The sequence below is a fragment of the Bombina bombina genome, chromosome 4, assembly GCF_027579735.1.
Source record: "Bombina bombina isolate aBomBom1 chromosome 4, aBomBom1.pri, whole genome shotgun sequence".
In the NCBI taxonomy this organism is placed as follows: domain Eukaryota; kingdom Metazoa; phylum Chordata; class Amphibia; order Anura; family Bombinatoridae; genus Bombina; species Bombina bombina.
In genome coordinates, this window is record NC_069502.1 from 251755356 (window position 1) to 251772368 (window position 17013).

Consider the following 17013-nt stretch of genomic DNA (forward strand, 5'->3'; position numbering starts at 1 on the left):
AGCATAGCTGCCAACATATCAGATACTGTAGAGCAGGTGAAGTCCATAACTAAAAAAAATCTCCCTTGTAAGGAACAAACAAAAAGAGCAGTAACACATTTAGAAGCAAGAGCAGCATTAGAATGGTTAAAATGCATTACATTTTTTTTAAGAAAGTAGCATAAATATGCTGGAGGTAATACTTCAGACTACTTACAATAAACACATTTAACGCTATTAGGAAAGTGTTAAGGGCTCAGCTTCTAAAGTAGTGTTAGGGACAGAAACAAAAGGCTCCATAAACAGCAGAAAACTACAAAAGCAGTAATATGCATATAAAATAAAACCTATAGTTATATCCTGCAAAAAGAACTCTTAAAGAAAGGGAAAATACGTAAACCCCTTAAAAAGTAGCTCTTTAAATAAATAAAAACCCCCACCTTACTAGGCCAAAGTGCACTTATCTGACTTGGCAGGATAACAATCTATGAAACGGGCCTATAGATAGCGTACCTAATTAAAGAGGGAGCATGAATTATCTGAAAGATATAAAAAGCGTGCCACAAAATTACCTGCATGTGAAAACCAGACATGTGCTATCCCGACGCACAAAAAGATGTACACAAACTTACAGAAAAACGTGCACAAAAAACAAACGCGTGCTAAAAAATAGAAAAAAAAAATTGTTTTTAAATCTGTTCCAAGGCTAGTACTTACAGCTACTAGAAAAACAAAAAAAAATTTAGAAGGCCAAACCAGTGCTGAAACATATCAGCATAGGATATGGAATAGGAGTATATTGATGACCTAACAGGAAGAGGCACAGGACAGTTCCCTTGACACCTGTGAAAGGCTTGTGATGAATTCCCATGAGGTGAAAAAATATGTCACGCAAAGATAAGACTGACTAGTGAGGTGGCGTTTTGGGAATCTTTTCCTCCTCGAAGTGGCCAGGAGTTGAATTCCCAGGAGTAATGACTTAAGGACACTCACCACCTTTATGAAAGAAATAACTACACTAAGAGCCATAGCATTCACGTTTTAAACTATATTTCATAACTAAACAGTAGCAGAAGTTACATTTGAATAAAGGAAGTACACATGACAGAGACAGAGCAATTCTCAAAAATATTTTATTTAGGACAAAATATCAAAGCAACATGATTAAAAAAAATACAGATATTTTACGTTTAACTTTAATCAGATCAGTGAATAAACATTTTGTAAGGAGATGATTTTACCACTTTCATTATAAGTTCTTCCCAGCAATGAAAATAGTTGACAATATCTAAATCCCTCCCCCCATAGAAATTCCTTCAACTCAATGCCATATTCAATTGCAGCACTGTTCTAGTGGGATAGTTTTGGGTATACAATGTCATCAATGATCCTGCTAATTGGAGTTTAACAGCATCGTTTTTCAATTACACTTTATTCATAACTGCTATTAAACATTGGAAAATTAAAATAAAAACGTTACCGTAAATCCAACCTTGGTGTGAATTAAAAAATAAAATAAAAAATAAAGTTGTAGTAGACTTAACAGTAGTTCAGTTCAAGGCAAATATACATGAAAGTTAGGAGCCAGGCAAGATTTTTGAGAGACGGAGACAAAATGATCTATGAAAAAAATAGGGGTGGTAATCAAGGAGCTGGCTCAAGGGATCTGTAAAGATAACCACACTCATATACATATAGTCAACCTACAACATTATTGTTTTGATCAGTGTTCACTAACAAGAAAGAAAATGAAAGCAAATAGTAGCTCCAACTCAGCTGTTAGCCTTGTGAGCCACCGTTTGGAAACAGTTGATATAAAAAAGCAGCAGAAGATGAAACACACACATGCAACATAATGATTAAATGTAAATGTAGATAATTTAAATGCAAAAAGCAAAATTTTAAAATAAGCATGACAAAGCCAAAATACATTTGATTACTAAATATACAAATACTTGGAGTTTGAATGAATGTGATACCAGGAGATCGTTGGTGTTTTTGTTTTTTAAATAAAGCAGGTCACTCTGGGGGAGAGGTTACATTAACCAAAAATATATTAAATTTACATCATTTTCCCTCATTAACCCTTTCATGACAGGGTTAATTTGTCTACAGCGGAACGACGATTTAAATGATGGGATCGGGTCAGGGGGGCGTCCCTATGATGCTAGGCACGCCCTCCAGACGGCATGGTTAGGACAGAAAAGAGCATCAGAACGGCCTTAAAAAAAGGTTAAAATAGTTTTTTTCTACAATAAAACCTTTAAACGTTAGGTAGATTTAGAACATCACAACTCTGCACACAGTATCAGCATGAGTAAACAATCAATGGAATAACGTAGAAATGTGCATCAGGAGTGAGAGAAAGATCAGCTTTTTACTTCTGGCAAGATAAATTAAATTGTATACGACATCAGCTGAATACCGTTGTACACAGAGGGTGCTAAGTAAGTTAGACAGTGTTTTCAAACCTAGTACACAAAAAAGCTGCTTTTAAAACTTTTGCTTCTGCATGTAATAAATATAGTGCAAATATAGCCTGTACATTCTGTGACCAGTATCATTTTGAGATGAGAACTGTCAAAGCAAAATCTTGGTAAAAAACAAACAAACTTAAGACTACACTTAATAAAAAAAAAAAAGAATTAGTATGGTGCTACATTCAATTGTCCTTTCACAAAAATATGTAGCTATAGATTTCAAACTAAATTCTGGAAAATTGTACATTCATGTGATTACATAAGTAGCAAACCGTTTGATTTTCTAAAGATTGCATCAAAATGGATTAACATTAAACATTTATGTTTGGACACCTGGCACCCATAAGCTATAATATCTTTTAAAACAGGGGTAGAACTCAAGTCCAAATACTATTTCTTTCCATTGACACTGTCTAACAGATTTATTTATGAACTAGCCCCCATATTAAATAAAATCACAATTCAGACAGAATATGCAATTTTAAACAACTTTTCAAAGTACTTTTATTATCTAATTTGCTTTGCTTTCTTGGTAATCTTTTTTAAAAAGCATACCTAGGCTCAGGAGCAGTAATGCACCACTGGGGACTAGCTGCTTATTGGTGGCTGGACATGTATGCTTCTTGTCATTCGCTCACCCAATGTGTTCATTCTCTCTGTATCTCTGCACTACAGGGAGCTAGCTGAAGTAAATTCAAGAAATTAGTTGGAAAGTTATTTCAAATTGTGTATTAAATGTGAATTATTAAAGAAACATTTTGGGTTTCATGTTTTTATTTTACCAAGAATTGCCTGTTAGCACAAAACATACTCCAGTATCAGTTGCTTAATAGTGGACAAGAACAATGCACCCAGGTCTTTTGGTGGACAAGTTTAAAGGACCATTAAAGTTAAAAAATGACATGCTCATCTGTCAGAGCATGCAATTTTAGCACTAGTGACCCTGCAGTGATATGCGTTTAACTAAAAGGTGCTAAATTAATAATTAAAAAAAAAAAAACAACACACACAAAAAAAAACCCCCAGCTCAGAAGCCTTAAACAGCTAGTTTCAAGCAGATATAATTGCTGAACCAATCAGCAGTTGCGCTACCCAGTTTTTGTGACTGCTGCTAATTGGTTTAGCAGCTGTATCTACTTTAGACCAGCAGTGGTTAAACAGCATTGCAGGTCTCAGAGCAAGTAATTTGTGTGCTATAATGGCCCTTTAAAACATCCAGGAAAGATGTATCATTTTCTAAAGGAAAAAAACACAAACTATAATATTTCTTTTAAATATAATCTATTTACTAGGTATGTTCATTTGCATACTTTGTTAGTATCTGAATGCGGAAGGCAGCTACATGTGGCTTTCGGCTCTTTTCGGAGCCAGATTCAAGCGCTCCCTAAAGACTCTACTGTTCAGGGATGCATACAACCTCTCCTCCATTGCTATCCCCTTGAACCCCCTTAGCATGTAAGCCTAAGAGCCCAGCTGTTTGTAGATCACCTTCTTAAGAGCCGACTACAACAGTGCGACTCTTGGCAGGGCCCTCTACCCGTTTGATCCCTATAAAGGTTTCCTTGTATTTCGCATACGTTTATAGCGCTGCGGAATCTGTTGGTGCTTTACAAATAACCGATAATATATTTGCACAGATCTTAGTGTGTTTCACTTTAACATATAGAAATCCGGCACTGAAAAGAGACGAACACCATGAGTGGCTGCCCTCTTCCGCATTTGGATAGTAAAGTATCTGAATGCAAGGCTAATTATAACTAAAACAGAAAAAGAAACTTTTCTTCTTTTTTTTATGTTATAATAATAATAAAAAAAAAAAAAAAAAAAGTCATCAACTTTAAATCAGCTGGTATGGAAATAGAAAGAACATGAACTGAAGAAATATCAAGCAGCTAAATTTGTTGATTATAATACAAATATAAAAGGAAAAGGGGAGATCTGAGGTGTATAAATAAGGTTTTGACTTGTTATTTTCAGTTAAGAATTTAATACAACTTCTTTATTCCTGACAAGGTATTGGAAATAAAATATTTAGATAAGTATGCAAGATTCTGCTTCATTTGAAGATCTCACACTAAATTCTGAATCTGTCTTAAAGAGAGCATTTATACATATATATTGTGATCTCCATATAGATGTATATATATTTTTTTCTATATATTTTCTCTCTATATATATATATATATATATTTATTTACATGTAAAAAATAAAAACTGGGATTTTGAGATTCACCCTAAAGTGATTACATTTAAAGAGCAACCCAATGTAGGACAAAAATAAAGCCGCGTTTAATTGGCTAGTTGTGAGATTTAAAAAAAAAAAAAAAACGACATCGTAAATCAGTGAATAAGGAAGAGACAATCTTTGATAATTCTGTACAAACAAGTAAAAGAACTCTGCATTTTTTTGTGCTTACTAAATTGATTTCCAGGGCTCAATATATTGTGGAGGAACTGCCACACACAGAAAAAAAAAAAAATATTCACATGATTAGCTACCTTGGAATAAGCTTTGTAACCTACACAGCAAATATCAGTCAATTTGAATGATCTTTTTTCTAGCCATGGCTGAAATGTTTAGCGTATATAAAGACTGAACAATTATGTAAGAATTAAAACTAAAATAATAGCACATTACAAATATTAAACTGATCATATATTCTAATAAAAACAAACAAACAAACAACAACCTGATATTCAAGGTGGAATCAGCCAATATGGCAAAAGTCAAAACAGGGCAAAATATGCCACTATCAGTTAACAATGCAATGTTCTGCTATACAATATAATTCAAGACAGGAAAATCCCACATAACATAGAAGTGAAATTGCTATTGGAGAATAAGCGATCATTTTTTAAATAGAGTTTCCTACGATTTACTCCTATATTTGAAATGTACGCTAGGCATACTTTTGCATTATTCTTTGGTTTGAAAATATGCTTCTAAATTCTCAGATTTTGTGCATAACCAACACTGTTATATTAATATACTGTTTAGCTCTGTGATTACCTTGTATTTAAGCCTCTGCAGTCTGCCTCCTTAGCTCAGTGCCATTTACAGACTCGCATATTAGCCAATTAGTGCTGACTCATAACTTCACGAGTGAGCACAAAGTTATCTATGGCACACATGAACAAGCAGTGTCTTGCTGTGAAAAGCTATACAAATGCTCTGAGATAAAGGCGTCCTGCAGGAGTTTAGAAAAAGGCACATATATAGAGGTTTAATGGTTATAAAGTATAATATAACAATGCTGGTTAAGCAAAGCTGTGGAAATACAAATTTTGGAGTAGACTGTCTCTTTAAGGGGCACAGTATACCCCGATGATACATAAGTAACATACTTATTTTTTTAGTTTGTGATTCAAATAGAGCATGCAATTTTAAGCAACTTTCTAATTTACTCCTATTATCAATTTTTCTTCGTTCTCTTGCTATCTTTATTTAAATAAGACCGCATCTAAGCTAAGGAGCCAGCAAATTATTGGTTCAGACCCATGGACAGCACTTGTTTATTGGTGCTGTCTAATCAGAAAGGACAATCCAGGTTGTTCACGAAAAATGGGACGGCATCTAAACTTATATTCTTGCTTTTCAAATAAACATACCAAAAGAATGAAGTAAATTTGATAATAGGAGTAAATTAGAAAGTTGCTTAAAATTGCACGCTCTATCTGAATCACAAAAGAAAACATTTGGGTTCAGTGTCCCTTTAAAGTATTTAAAAAGCACTGTTATACATTTCAAATACTAATAAAATGTCCCTTTTACCTGTAGGCAAAGCTGTACAATTTGGAGTGTATCCTTTTCAAAAGTATTTAAAAAAAGGTCAAGGTCACAGAATTTTTTTTGTCCTCAAAAATTATCAACAGTATAAATTGCCATTAATTTATAAATTTCACCGAGTTTATTTTTGGGTCCATAGTGGGCTTGCACTTTTAAACATAACATTTTAATGGAAAAGCTTAACAAAAAGCAAGCAAGCAACGCATTAATAATAATAAAAATAATTATTATATGTAACTTTGGTTGATGTCAGAACTTTGGAAGGGACAAATTAGGTGCTGAACAGGATTTCAAAGTAATGGACTGCAGTACCATTCCTAAAGTGCAATATACATCCTCCCCTGGAACAGAGGTTTCTACAACCAGCACAGAATGATCTGCACACTTGACTGCCTCCGTGCTTCAACATGAAAACCTTCCAGTATGGGGACATATGACAGGGAATATACAAGCAGAATTGAAGATGGACATGGAAGAAGTAAAGACTGGTCTATCGCCATCTCTAATCATTTCTTTCGCTCCTGGGTACAGCGGGGACAAAACCTACAAAAAAAAAAATAAAAAAATAATTTGGTAAATCCTAGAAGTTTAGCACTAAGCTTACAACAAGTTTTTAAATGTATTTATTACAAAAAAAAAAAAAAAAAACCCATCAAGCAATTGGTCTCATTCCAATCCATCACATATGCAGTCTGAAACAACTAAATAGTAATGGTAAATCAGATAAATACAACAATCATAGGAAAACAAATGCAATTAGAGTTTTCTGGTGCATTGCAATAGTATTGGTGTGATTCCAATGAAAGTTTCCAAATTTTGCAGTGCAAAGACATAAAAAAAAAAAACACATTTGAAGACAATTAGAAAAACAGCTCTCTGTTGGATCTGAATGGCCTTAACATTTGGAAACGCTGTGAAAAGTAGTTCAAACAGCTCTTCTAACAGACTGAAATTGTGCTTCTAACTCTAATCCATACATATGCTATGTAAACCTCTCCTGATTGTATAGTTTCATCTGACACAAAAAGTCTGTACTCACCATTTCCCTTTAGGTTTTGTGGTAAGGTCCACACAGGCAAAATGAAACCATTCAATAGGGCACTAAATGTCAGAGAAAAAAAAAATTGCATAAATTAACATTGATTTAATTATAAAATAATATTGGACTTTTCACTACACTATGAATATACACAATGTACTGTAAAATTAACATTTTAGTACTTCTCTTCCCAATCTCCTATTGGGAGGGAGATTTTTTCCAAAGCTCTATGTTTAGTATTCCTTTAAGTAATGGTTATAGAAAAGTGTAAAGTCAAAATTAAAACTTTCATGGTTCAAATAGCACACAATTTTAATCAACTTTCCAATTCACTTCCATTATCTAAATGTGCACAATCTTTATTTTCCCATTTGAGGCACCAGCTGTTACGGAGCATGTTCAAGAATTCAAAGAATATAAATATATGCATTTTTTGATTGGTTGATGGATGTCACATGATAGAGGGAAAGGGTAATTTACCAGGAACAAATAAACTGTTCATTTGAAATTCAAAGTAAGTGCTATTGCATTGTGTTTTAAATTATGCATTTGTCAATTTTGCAATTCTTCTGTCTTTAATGGTCCTTTAAATATTGAAATGTTGAGCATAGGCGGAGATACAACTGGCAAAATCGGCTATTTCAAACAACAAAATCACAGAAAAGGAACTATTTGTAAGGAATTTAATTCACTCCATAAAAAAGGTAAAACGGATAATTGGGAATACATTAGAAAATAAAAAAAAATAAAAAAATAAAAAAAAAATCACAGTACAATGTCTCTTTAAGTTTGGGCTCAAACATAGAAAACAATTAAAAAAACAAAAATTTATGCTTACCTGATAAATTTCTTTGTTTTTTGACACGATGAGTCCACGGATCACCTCCTCCTGGTCAGCAGAAGGAGGCAAAGAACACCACAGCAGAGCTGTTAAATAGCTCCTCCATTCCCTCCCACTTCAGTCATTCGACCGAAGTTAGGAAGAGAAAGGAAAAGCCAAGGTGCAGAGGAAGTTTACAATAACCCATAACCTTCATAATAACAGGGCAGGCCGTGGACTCATCGTGTCAAAAAAGAAAGAAATTTATCAGGTAAGCATAAAATTTGGTTTCTTTTTTAAGACACGATGAGTCCACGGATCATCTCAATTACTAATGGGATCCAATACCAAAGCTAGAGTACACAGATGATACGGGAGGGACAAGACAGGGAACCTAAACGGAAGGCACCACTGCTTGAAATTTCTCCCAAAGGCGGCCTCAGCTGAGGCAAAAGTATCAAACTTGTAAAACTTTGAAAAAGTGTGAAGAGAGGACCAAGTTGCAGCCTTGCAAATCTGTTCCACAGAAGCTTCATTTTTGAATGCCCAAGAGGAAGTAACAGCCCTCGTGGAATGAGCCGTAACTCTCTCTTGGAGGTTGCTGTCCAGCAGTCTCATATGCAAATCGTATGATATTCTTCAGCCAAAAAGAAAGGGAAGTAGCTGTAGCTTTCTGACCCTTGCGTTTCCCTGAGAAAACCACAAAGAAGAAGACTGACGAATATCTTTAGTCGCCTGTAGGTAATACTTTAAAAGCACGAACCACGTCCAAATTGTGCAAAAGTCGTTCCTTCTGAGAAGGATTAGGACACAAGGAAGGAACAACAATTTCCTGGTTAATGTTCCTGTCAGAAACAACCTTAGGAAGAAATCCCAACTTAGTACGCAACACAACCTTATCCGAATGGAAGATAAGGAGATTCACACTGCAATGCCAAGAGTTCTGACACTCTGCGAGCCGAAGAAATAGCAACAGGAAGATATAGCTGCAAGCAGCAATAGAGGTGGCCACGCACATCGCCTTTGCAATGACATACAAGCTGATAAACAATATATAGCTATACAGCAAATTTCACAGCGTTAACATAAGCGGTTGCAAAGAAATCATGTTTTCAAAATTTTCGCGTAAACCAATATGGCTGCCATAGCTTGTTACCAATTCATTCAACATGAACAAATGTGACTCTAGGTCCCAATATAAGGTTAAACAGCAAGTTTCACAGTTCTAACATAAGCAGTTGCAGAGAAAATAGATTTGCAAAATTTTAGCATAAAACAAGATGGCTGCCAGACCACATGATATACAGCCTCCATATTATGCACAATAATTCTCACCATAGATGTCAAACATGGCAAAAATAAAGCATTTTTGTAAAACTGTTTTTGGACAATTCAAGATGGCTGCCAAAGCATATGACCTATCAACTTCACTTGAACAAATCTGAATGTTAGTCATAAGATAACTCTGTAAACAAAATTTCAAGTCTGTGCCATAAGCGGTTTTGGAGAAGAAGATTTTTGTAGTTTTTAAAAACTGCGCATACAAAACAAAATGGCCGCCAAGCTATGCGTTGTATGGCTTTCAAATTGCACATACTAATGCTCACTATAGACCTCTACAATTTGCATTAGTTTTATGAAAATTGGCAAATGTTATATTTTACGAAGGCAACTGCGCAGTGCGAATTTTGACTGCAATATTGACTTTGAGGTTTATGACTATGTGTAATCATGTGTCTATTATTACACTCTAATATTGTTAAATATTGTAAAACTAATGCATAAAGTGCAAATTTACGCAATTAAATGTTGATAAAAAAGGTTAATGTCTCACGGCAGCCATGTTTATTAAGGAAAAATCACATTTGGAACAAACTTGGTAGAGGACCATGCAAGGAGTATATATGCAAAATTGTGCTTTATTGCACTAAGCGGTTTAAAAGAAGATGTTTAAAGATTTTTGCCAAATGCAAGATGGCTGCTACATCATGTGACCAAGCACTTCTGTTGAGCAATGGCAAATCTAGGTCATAGCAGCACTGAGCACAGCAAGTTTCAAAGTTGTAACATAAGCAGTTCCAGAGCTGAAGATTTTTTTTAAGCGTTTCTCGAAATTTGATGCAAAAAACAAAATGGCTGCCTAACCATATGACCTAAAAGATCAATGTTGCATAATATGTAGCAATGCAATAGGCTGTACCAGCATACCTGATTTCAAGAGTTTAGCATAAGTAATTTGTGTTTTATGAGCAATTGAATAAAAAAAAAAAAGAGGCAGTATTGAATTACAAATAATTACAATAAACATAAAATCAATATTGCTGCCGCATCATGTGACTGATTCTCTCCTAATGAGCAACTGTGAATCTAGGTCACCATATAAGATTATACAGCAAATTTCGCAGTTCTTACATAAGCGGTTGCAGAGAAAATAGACTTTCGATATTTTCGCGTAAACCAAGATGGCTGCCCGATCATAAGATATACAGCCTCCATATTGCGCACAACAGTGCTCACCATTGATGTCAATAAACATGGCAAAAATAAAGCATTTTTGTAAAACTTTTTTGTTTTTTTATTTATTAAACAATATCGTTAAACATTTTTGAACAATTCAAAATGGCTGCCAAACCACATGACCTATCAACTTCTCTTGAACAAATCTGAATATTGGTCCTAAGATAACTCGATAAACAAAATTTCAAGTCTGTCCCATAAGCGGTTTCGGAGAAGATTTTTGTAGTTTTTCAAAACAAAATGGCCACCAAGCTATGCATTGTATTGCTTTCAAATTGCACATACTAATGCTCACTATATACCTCTACAATTTGCAGAAGTTTCATGAAAATTTGCAAATGTTTTATTTCACGAAGGCGACTGAGCAGTGCAAATTTTGACTGCAATACTTACTGTCTTTAACGGTTATGACTATATGTAATCATGTGTCTATTACACTGTAATATTGTTAAATATTGTAAAACTAATGTATAAAGTGAAAATTTACGCAATTAAATGTCGATAAAAAGGTTAATGTCTCACAGCAGCCATGTTGATTATGGAAAAATTGCAATTTGAACAAACTTGGTAGAGGACCTTGCAAGGAACATATGTGCAAAATTGTGCTTTATTGCACTAAGCGGTTTAAGAGAAGATGTTTAAAGATTTTCGCAAAATGCAAGATGCCTGCTACATCATGTGACTAACGCACTTCTGTTGAGCAATGGCAAATCTAGGTCATAGCAGAAATGAGCACAGCAAGTTTCAAAGTTGGCTGCCTAACCTTATGACCTATGAGTTTAATATTGCATGAGATATAGCAGAGCAATAGGCTGTACCAGCATACCTGATTTTAAGAGCTTTGCTTTAGCAGTTCAAAAGTTATGGGCAATAGAAAAAGTGGCGTAATAATAATAATAATAAATATAGTTGCAAGCAGCAATAGAGGTGGCCACGCGCATCGCCTTTGTATTGGCATACAAGCTGCTAAGTCACAATATATAGCTATACAGAAAATTTCACAGCTTTAACATAAGCGGTTGCAAAGAAATCACTTTTTCGAAATTTTCGCATAAACCAAGATGGCTGCCTGATCATAAGATATACAGCCTCCATATTATGCACAATAGTGCTTACCATAGATGTCAATAAGCATGGCAAAAATAAAGCATTTTTGTCAAACGGTTTATGTTTTATTATTAATTTAAAAATATCGTTAACCAATTTTGAACAATTCAAAATGGCTGCCAAACCACATGACCAATTGATTTCTCTTGAACAAATCTGAATATTGGTCATAAGATAACTCTATAAACCAAGTTTCACGTCTGTCTCATAAGCGGTTTCGGAGAAGATTTTTGTAGTTTTTAAAAACAGCGCATACAAAACAAAATGGTCGCCACACTGTGTAATGTATGGCTTTCATATTACACACACTAATGCTCACCATAGACCTCTACAATTTGCACAAGTTTCATGAAAATTTGCAAATGTTTTATTCCACGAAGGCGACTGTGCAATGCGTATTTTAAATGCAATATGGTCTTTAAGGGTTATGACTATGTGTAATCATGTGTGTATTACACTGTAATATTGTTAAATATTGTAAAACTAATGTATAAATGACAAAATTACGCAATTAAATGGCGATAAAAAGGTTAATGTCTCACAGCAGCCATGTTGATTATGGAAAAATTGCAATTTGAACAAACTTGGTAGAGGACCTTGCAAGGAACATATGTGCAAAATTGTGCTTTATTGCACTAAGCGGTTTAAGAGAAGATGTTTAAAGATTCTCGCGAAATGCAAGATGGCTGCTACATCATGTGACTAAGGCACTTCTGTTAAGCAATGGCAAATCTAGGTCATAGCAGCACTGAGCACAGCAAGTTTCAAAGTTGTAACATAAGCAGTTCCAGAGCTAAAGATTATTAAGTAGTTATCAAAATTTGCCGCAAAAAACAATATGGCTGCGTAACCTTATGACCTATGAGTTCAATATTGCATGAGATGTAGTAGAGCAATAGGCTGTATCAGCATACCTGATTTTAAGAGCTTTGCTTTTGCAGTTCAAGAGTTATGGGCAATAGAATATGATTGGTGGAATAATAATCATAATTATAATAAAAAAAAAATTAATAATAATCCTGACAATAACAATAGGTTGTCCTGCAACTTCGTTGCATGGCCACCTAATAATAATCCTGACAACAACAATAGGTTGTCCTGCAACTTTGTTGCATGGCCACCTAATAATCCTGACAATAACAATAGGTTGTCCTGCAACTTCGTTGCATGGCCACCTAAATATAGCTGCACACAGCAATAGAGGTGGCCAAGCAATGGCATTCAAGCAACTAACTCACACATAAAGCTATAAAGCAAGTTTTTACATTTCTAACATAAGCAGCTGAAAAAAAACCCAAAGTTTATGCTTACCTGATAAATTTATTTCTCTTGTGGTGTATCCAGTCCACGGATCATCCATTACTTGTGGGATATTCTCCTTCCCAACAGGAAGCTGCAAGAGGATCACCCACAGCAGAGCTGTCTATATAGCTCCTCCTCTAACTGCCACTACCAGTCATTTGACCGAAGACAAGTAAGAGAAAGGAGAAACCATAGGGTGCAGTGGTGACTGTAGTTTAAAAATAAAACACACCTGCCTTAAAATGACAGGGCGGGCCGTGGACTGGATACACCACAAGAGAAATAAATTTATCAGGTAAGCATAAATTTTGTTTTCTCTTGTCAGGTGTATCCAGTCCACGGATCATCCATTACTTGTGGGATACCAATACCAAAGCTATAGGACACGGATGAAGGGAGGGACAAGGGACAAGGCAGGCGCTTAAACGGAAGGCACCACTGCCTGCAAAACCTCTCTCCCAAAAATAGCCTCCGAAGAAGCAAAAGTATCAAATTTATAGAATTTTGAAAAAGTATGAAGCGAAGACCAAGTCGCCGCCTTACAAATCTGTTCAACAGAAGCCTCATTCTTAAAAGCCCATGTGGAAGCTACCGCTCTAGTAGAATGAGCTGTAATCCTTTCAGGAGGCTGCTGGCCAGCAGTCTCATAAGCTAAGCGTATTATACTCCTTAGCCAAAAAGAAAGAGAAGTTGCCGAAGCCTTTTGGCCTCTCCTCTGTCCAGAGTAGACAACAAACAATGCAGATGTTTGACGAAAATCTTTAGTAGCTTGTAAATAAAACTTTAAAGCACGAACCACGTCAAGATTGTGTAAAAGACGTTCCTTCTTTGAAGAAGGATTAGGACACAGTGACGGTACAACAATATCCTGATTGATATTTTTATTAGATACCACCTTAGGTAGAAAACCAGGTTTGGTACGTAACACTACCTTATCGGAATGAAAAATGAGATAAGGAGAATCACATTGTAAAGCAGATAAATCCGAAACTCTTCGAGCCGAGGAGATAGCTACTAAAAACAAAACTTTCCAAGATAAGAGCTTAATATCTATGGAATGCAAAGGTTCAAACGGAACAACTTGAAGAACCTTAAGAACTAAATTTAAACTCCAAGGCGGAGCAACAGGTTTAAACACAGGCTTAATTCTGACTAAAGCCTGACAAAACGCCTGCACGTCTGGAACCTCAGCCAGACGTTTGTGCAAAAGGACAGAGCAGAAATCTGTCCCTTTAAGGAACTTGGTGACAAACCCTTCTCCAATCCATCTTGGAGAAAAGATAATATCCTAGGAATCCTGACCTTACTCCATGAGTAACCCTTGGATTCACACCAATGAAGATATTTACACCATATCTTATGATAGATTTTTCCTGGTGACAGGCTTTCACGCCTGTATTAAAAAGGTATCAATGACCGACTCGGAGAAACCACGCTTTGATAAAATCAAGCGTTCAATCTCCAAGCAGTGAGCGCAGAGAAATTAGATTTGGATGGTTGAAAGGACCCTGAAGTAGAAGGTCCTGTCTCAGAGGCAGAGTCCATGGTGGAAAGGATGACATGTCCACCAGATCTGCATACCAAGTCCTGCGTGGCCATGCAGGTGCTATCAAAATCACAGATGCTCTCTCCTGCTTGACCTTGGCAATCAGACGAGGGAGCAGAGGAAACGGTGGAAACACATAAGCCAGGTTGAAGGACCAAGGCGCTGCTAGAGCATCTATCAGCGCTGCCTTGGGATCCCTGGACCTGGATCCGTAACAAGGAAGCTTGGCGTTCTGGCGAGACGCCATGAGATCCAGTTCTGGTTTGCCCCAAACGTTGAATCAACTGTGCAAACACCTCCGGATGGAGCTCCTACTCCCCCGGATGAAAAGTCTGTCGACTTAGAAAATCCGCCTCCCAGTTCTCTACTCCTGGGATATGGATAGCTGATAAGTGGCATGAGTGAATCTCTGCCCAACGAATTATCTTTGAAACCTCCAACATCGCTAGGGAACTCCTTGTCCCCCTTGATGGTTGATGTAAGCTACAGTGGTGATGTTGTCCGACTGAAATCTGATGAACCTCACTGCCGCTAGCTGAGGCCAAGTCTGAAGAGCATTGAATATCGCTCTTAGTTCCAGAATGTTTATCGGAAGGAGAGCCTCCTCCTGAGTCCATGACCCCTGAGCCTTCAGAGAGTTCCAGACTGCCCCCCAGCCCAGAAAGCTGGCATCTGTTGTTACTATTGTCCAATCTGGCCTGCGTAAGGTCATACCTTTGGACAGATGGACTCGAGATAGCCACCAGAGAAGAGAATCCCTGGTCTCTTGATCCAAATTTAGTAGAGGGGACAAATCTGTGTAATCCCCATTCCACTGACTGATCATGCAGAGTTGCAGCGGTCTGAGATGTAGGCGGGCAATTGGAACTATGTCCATTGCCGCTACCATTAAGCCGATTACTTCCATACACTGAGCCACCGAAGGGCGAGAAGTAGAATAAAGAACACGGCAGGAATTTAGAAGTTTTGACACCCTGGCCTATGTCAGGTAAATCTTCATTTCTACAGAATCTATCAGAGTTCCCAGGAAGGAAACTCTTGTGAGAGGGGATAGAGAACTCTTCTCTTCGTTCACTTTCCACCCATGAGACCTCAGGAATGCCAGAATAATGTCCGTATGGGACTTGGCAATTTGGAAATTCGACGCCTGTATCAGAATGTCGTCTAAGTAAGGGGCTACTGCTATGCCCCGCGGCCTTAGGGCCGCCAGAAGTGACCCCAGAACCTTTGTAAAGATTCTTGGTGCAGTAGCTAATCCAAAGGGAAGATCCACAAACTGGTAATGCCTGTCTAGGAAGGCGAACCTGAGAAACCGATGATGATCTTTGTGTATCGGAATGTGAAGATAAGCATCCTTTAAGTCCACTGTAGTCATGCATTGACCCTCCTGGATCATAGGTAGGATTGTTTCGAATAGTCTCCATCTTGAAAGATGGGACCCTGAGAAATTTGTTTAGGATCTTGAGATCTAACATTGGTCTGAAGGTTCCCTCTTTCTTGGGAACCACAAATAGATTTGAATAGAATCCTTGCCCCTGTTCCTCCTTTGGAACTAGGTGGATCACTCCCATAACTAGGAGGTCTTGAACACAATGTAAGAATGCCTCTCTCTTTATCTGGTCTGCAGAGGGGGAGAGAACGGTACACCTGGTCTATCCCATTCCTTAGTAATAATTTCTGAAAACCTTTTAGGTATTGGAAAAACATCAGTGTAAACAGGCACTGCATAGTATTTATCCAATCTACACAATTTCTCTGGCACTATAATGGTGTCACAGTCATCCAGAGTAGCTAAAACCTCCCTGAGCAACACGCGGAGGTGTTCAAGCTTAAATTTAAATGTTGACATATCAGAATCAGGTTGAAGCATCTTCCCCGAGTCAGAAAAATCACCCACAGAAAGAAGCTCTCCTGCCTCAGCTTCTGCATATTGTGAGGGGATATCAGACATAGCTACTAAAGCGTCATAGTGCTCTGTATTTTTTCTAGCCCCAGAGCTGTCTCGCTTTCCTTGTAACCCTGGTAGTTTGGACAATACCGCTGTAAGGGTATGATCCATAACTGCCGCCATGTCTTGTAAAGTAAACGCCATGGGCGCGCTAGATGTACTTGGCGCCTCTTGAGCGGGAGTCAAAGGTTATGACACGTGGGGCGAGTTAGTCGGCATAACTTCCCCCTTGTCAATTTCCTCTGGTGATAAATCTTTTAAAGACAGAATATCATCTTTATAACAAAGTAAAATCAGTACATTTGGTACACATTCTAAGAGGGGGTTCCACAATGGCTTCTAAACATAATGAACAAGGAGTTTCCTCTATGTCAGACATGTTTAAACAGACTAGCAATGAGACCAGCAAGCTTGGAAAACACTTTGAAAAATGTAAACAAGCAAAAAATAAAAACGGTACTGTGCCTTTAAGAGAAACAAATTTTGTC

At 36.8% G+C, this 17013-nt stretch overlaps 1 protein-coding gene across 1 annotated transcript in view; it reads right to left on the reverse strand.

Annotated features, from left to right (window-relative positions):
• Positions 1–1096: 1096 nt before the first annotated feature.
• ING5 (inhibitor of growth family member 5) overlaps positions 1097–17013 on the reverse strand; it is a 66702-nt gene continuing 50785 nt past the window's right edge. The window contains exons 7-8 of the mRNA XM_053709884.1: positions 7286–7347; positions 1097–6789 (exon numbers count right to left, since the gene is read on the reverse strand). Coding sequence (XP_053565859.1) covers positions 6753–6789; positions 7286–7347 — 99 coding nt within the window. The 3' untranslated portion in view covers positions 1097–6752. The remainder of the gene's footprint in view (positions 6790–7285; positions 7348–17013) is intronic.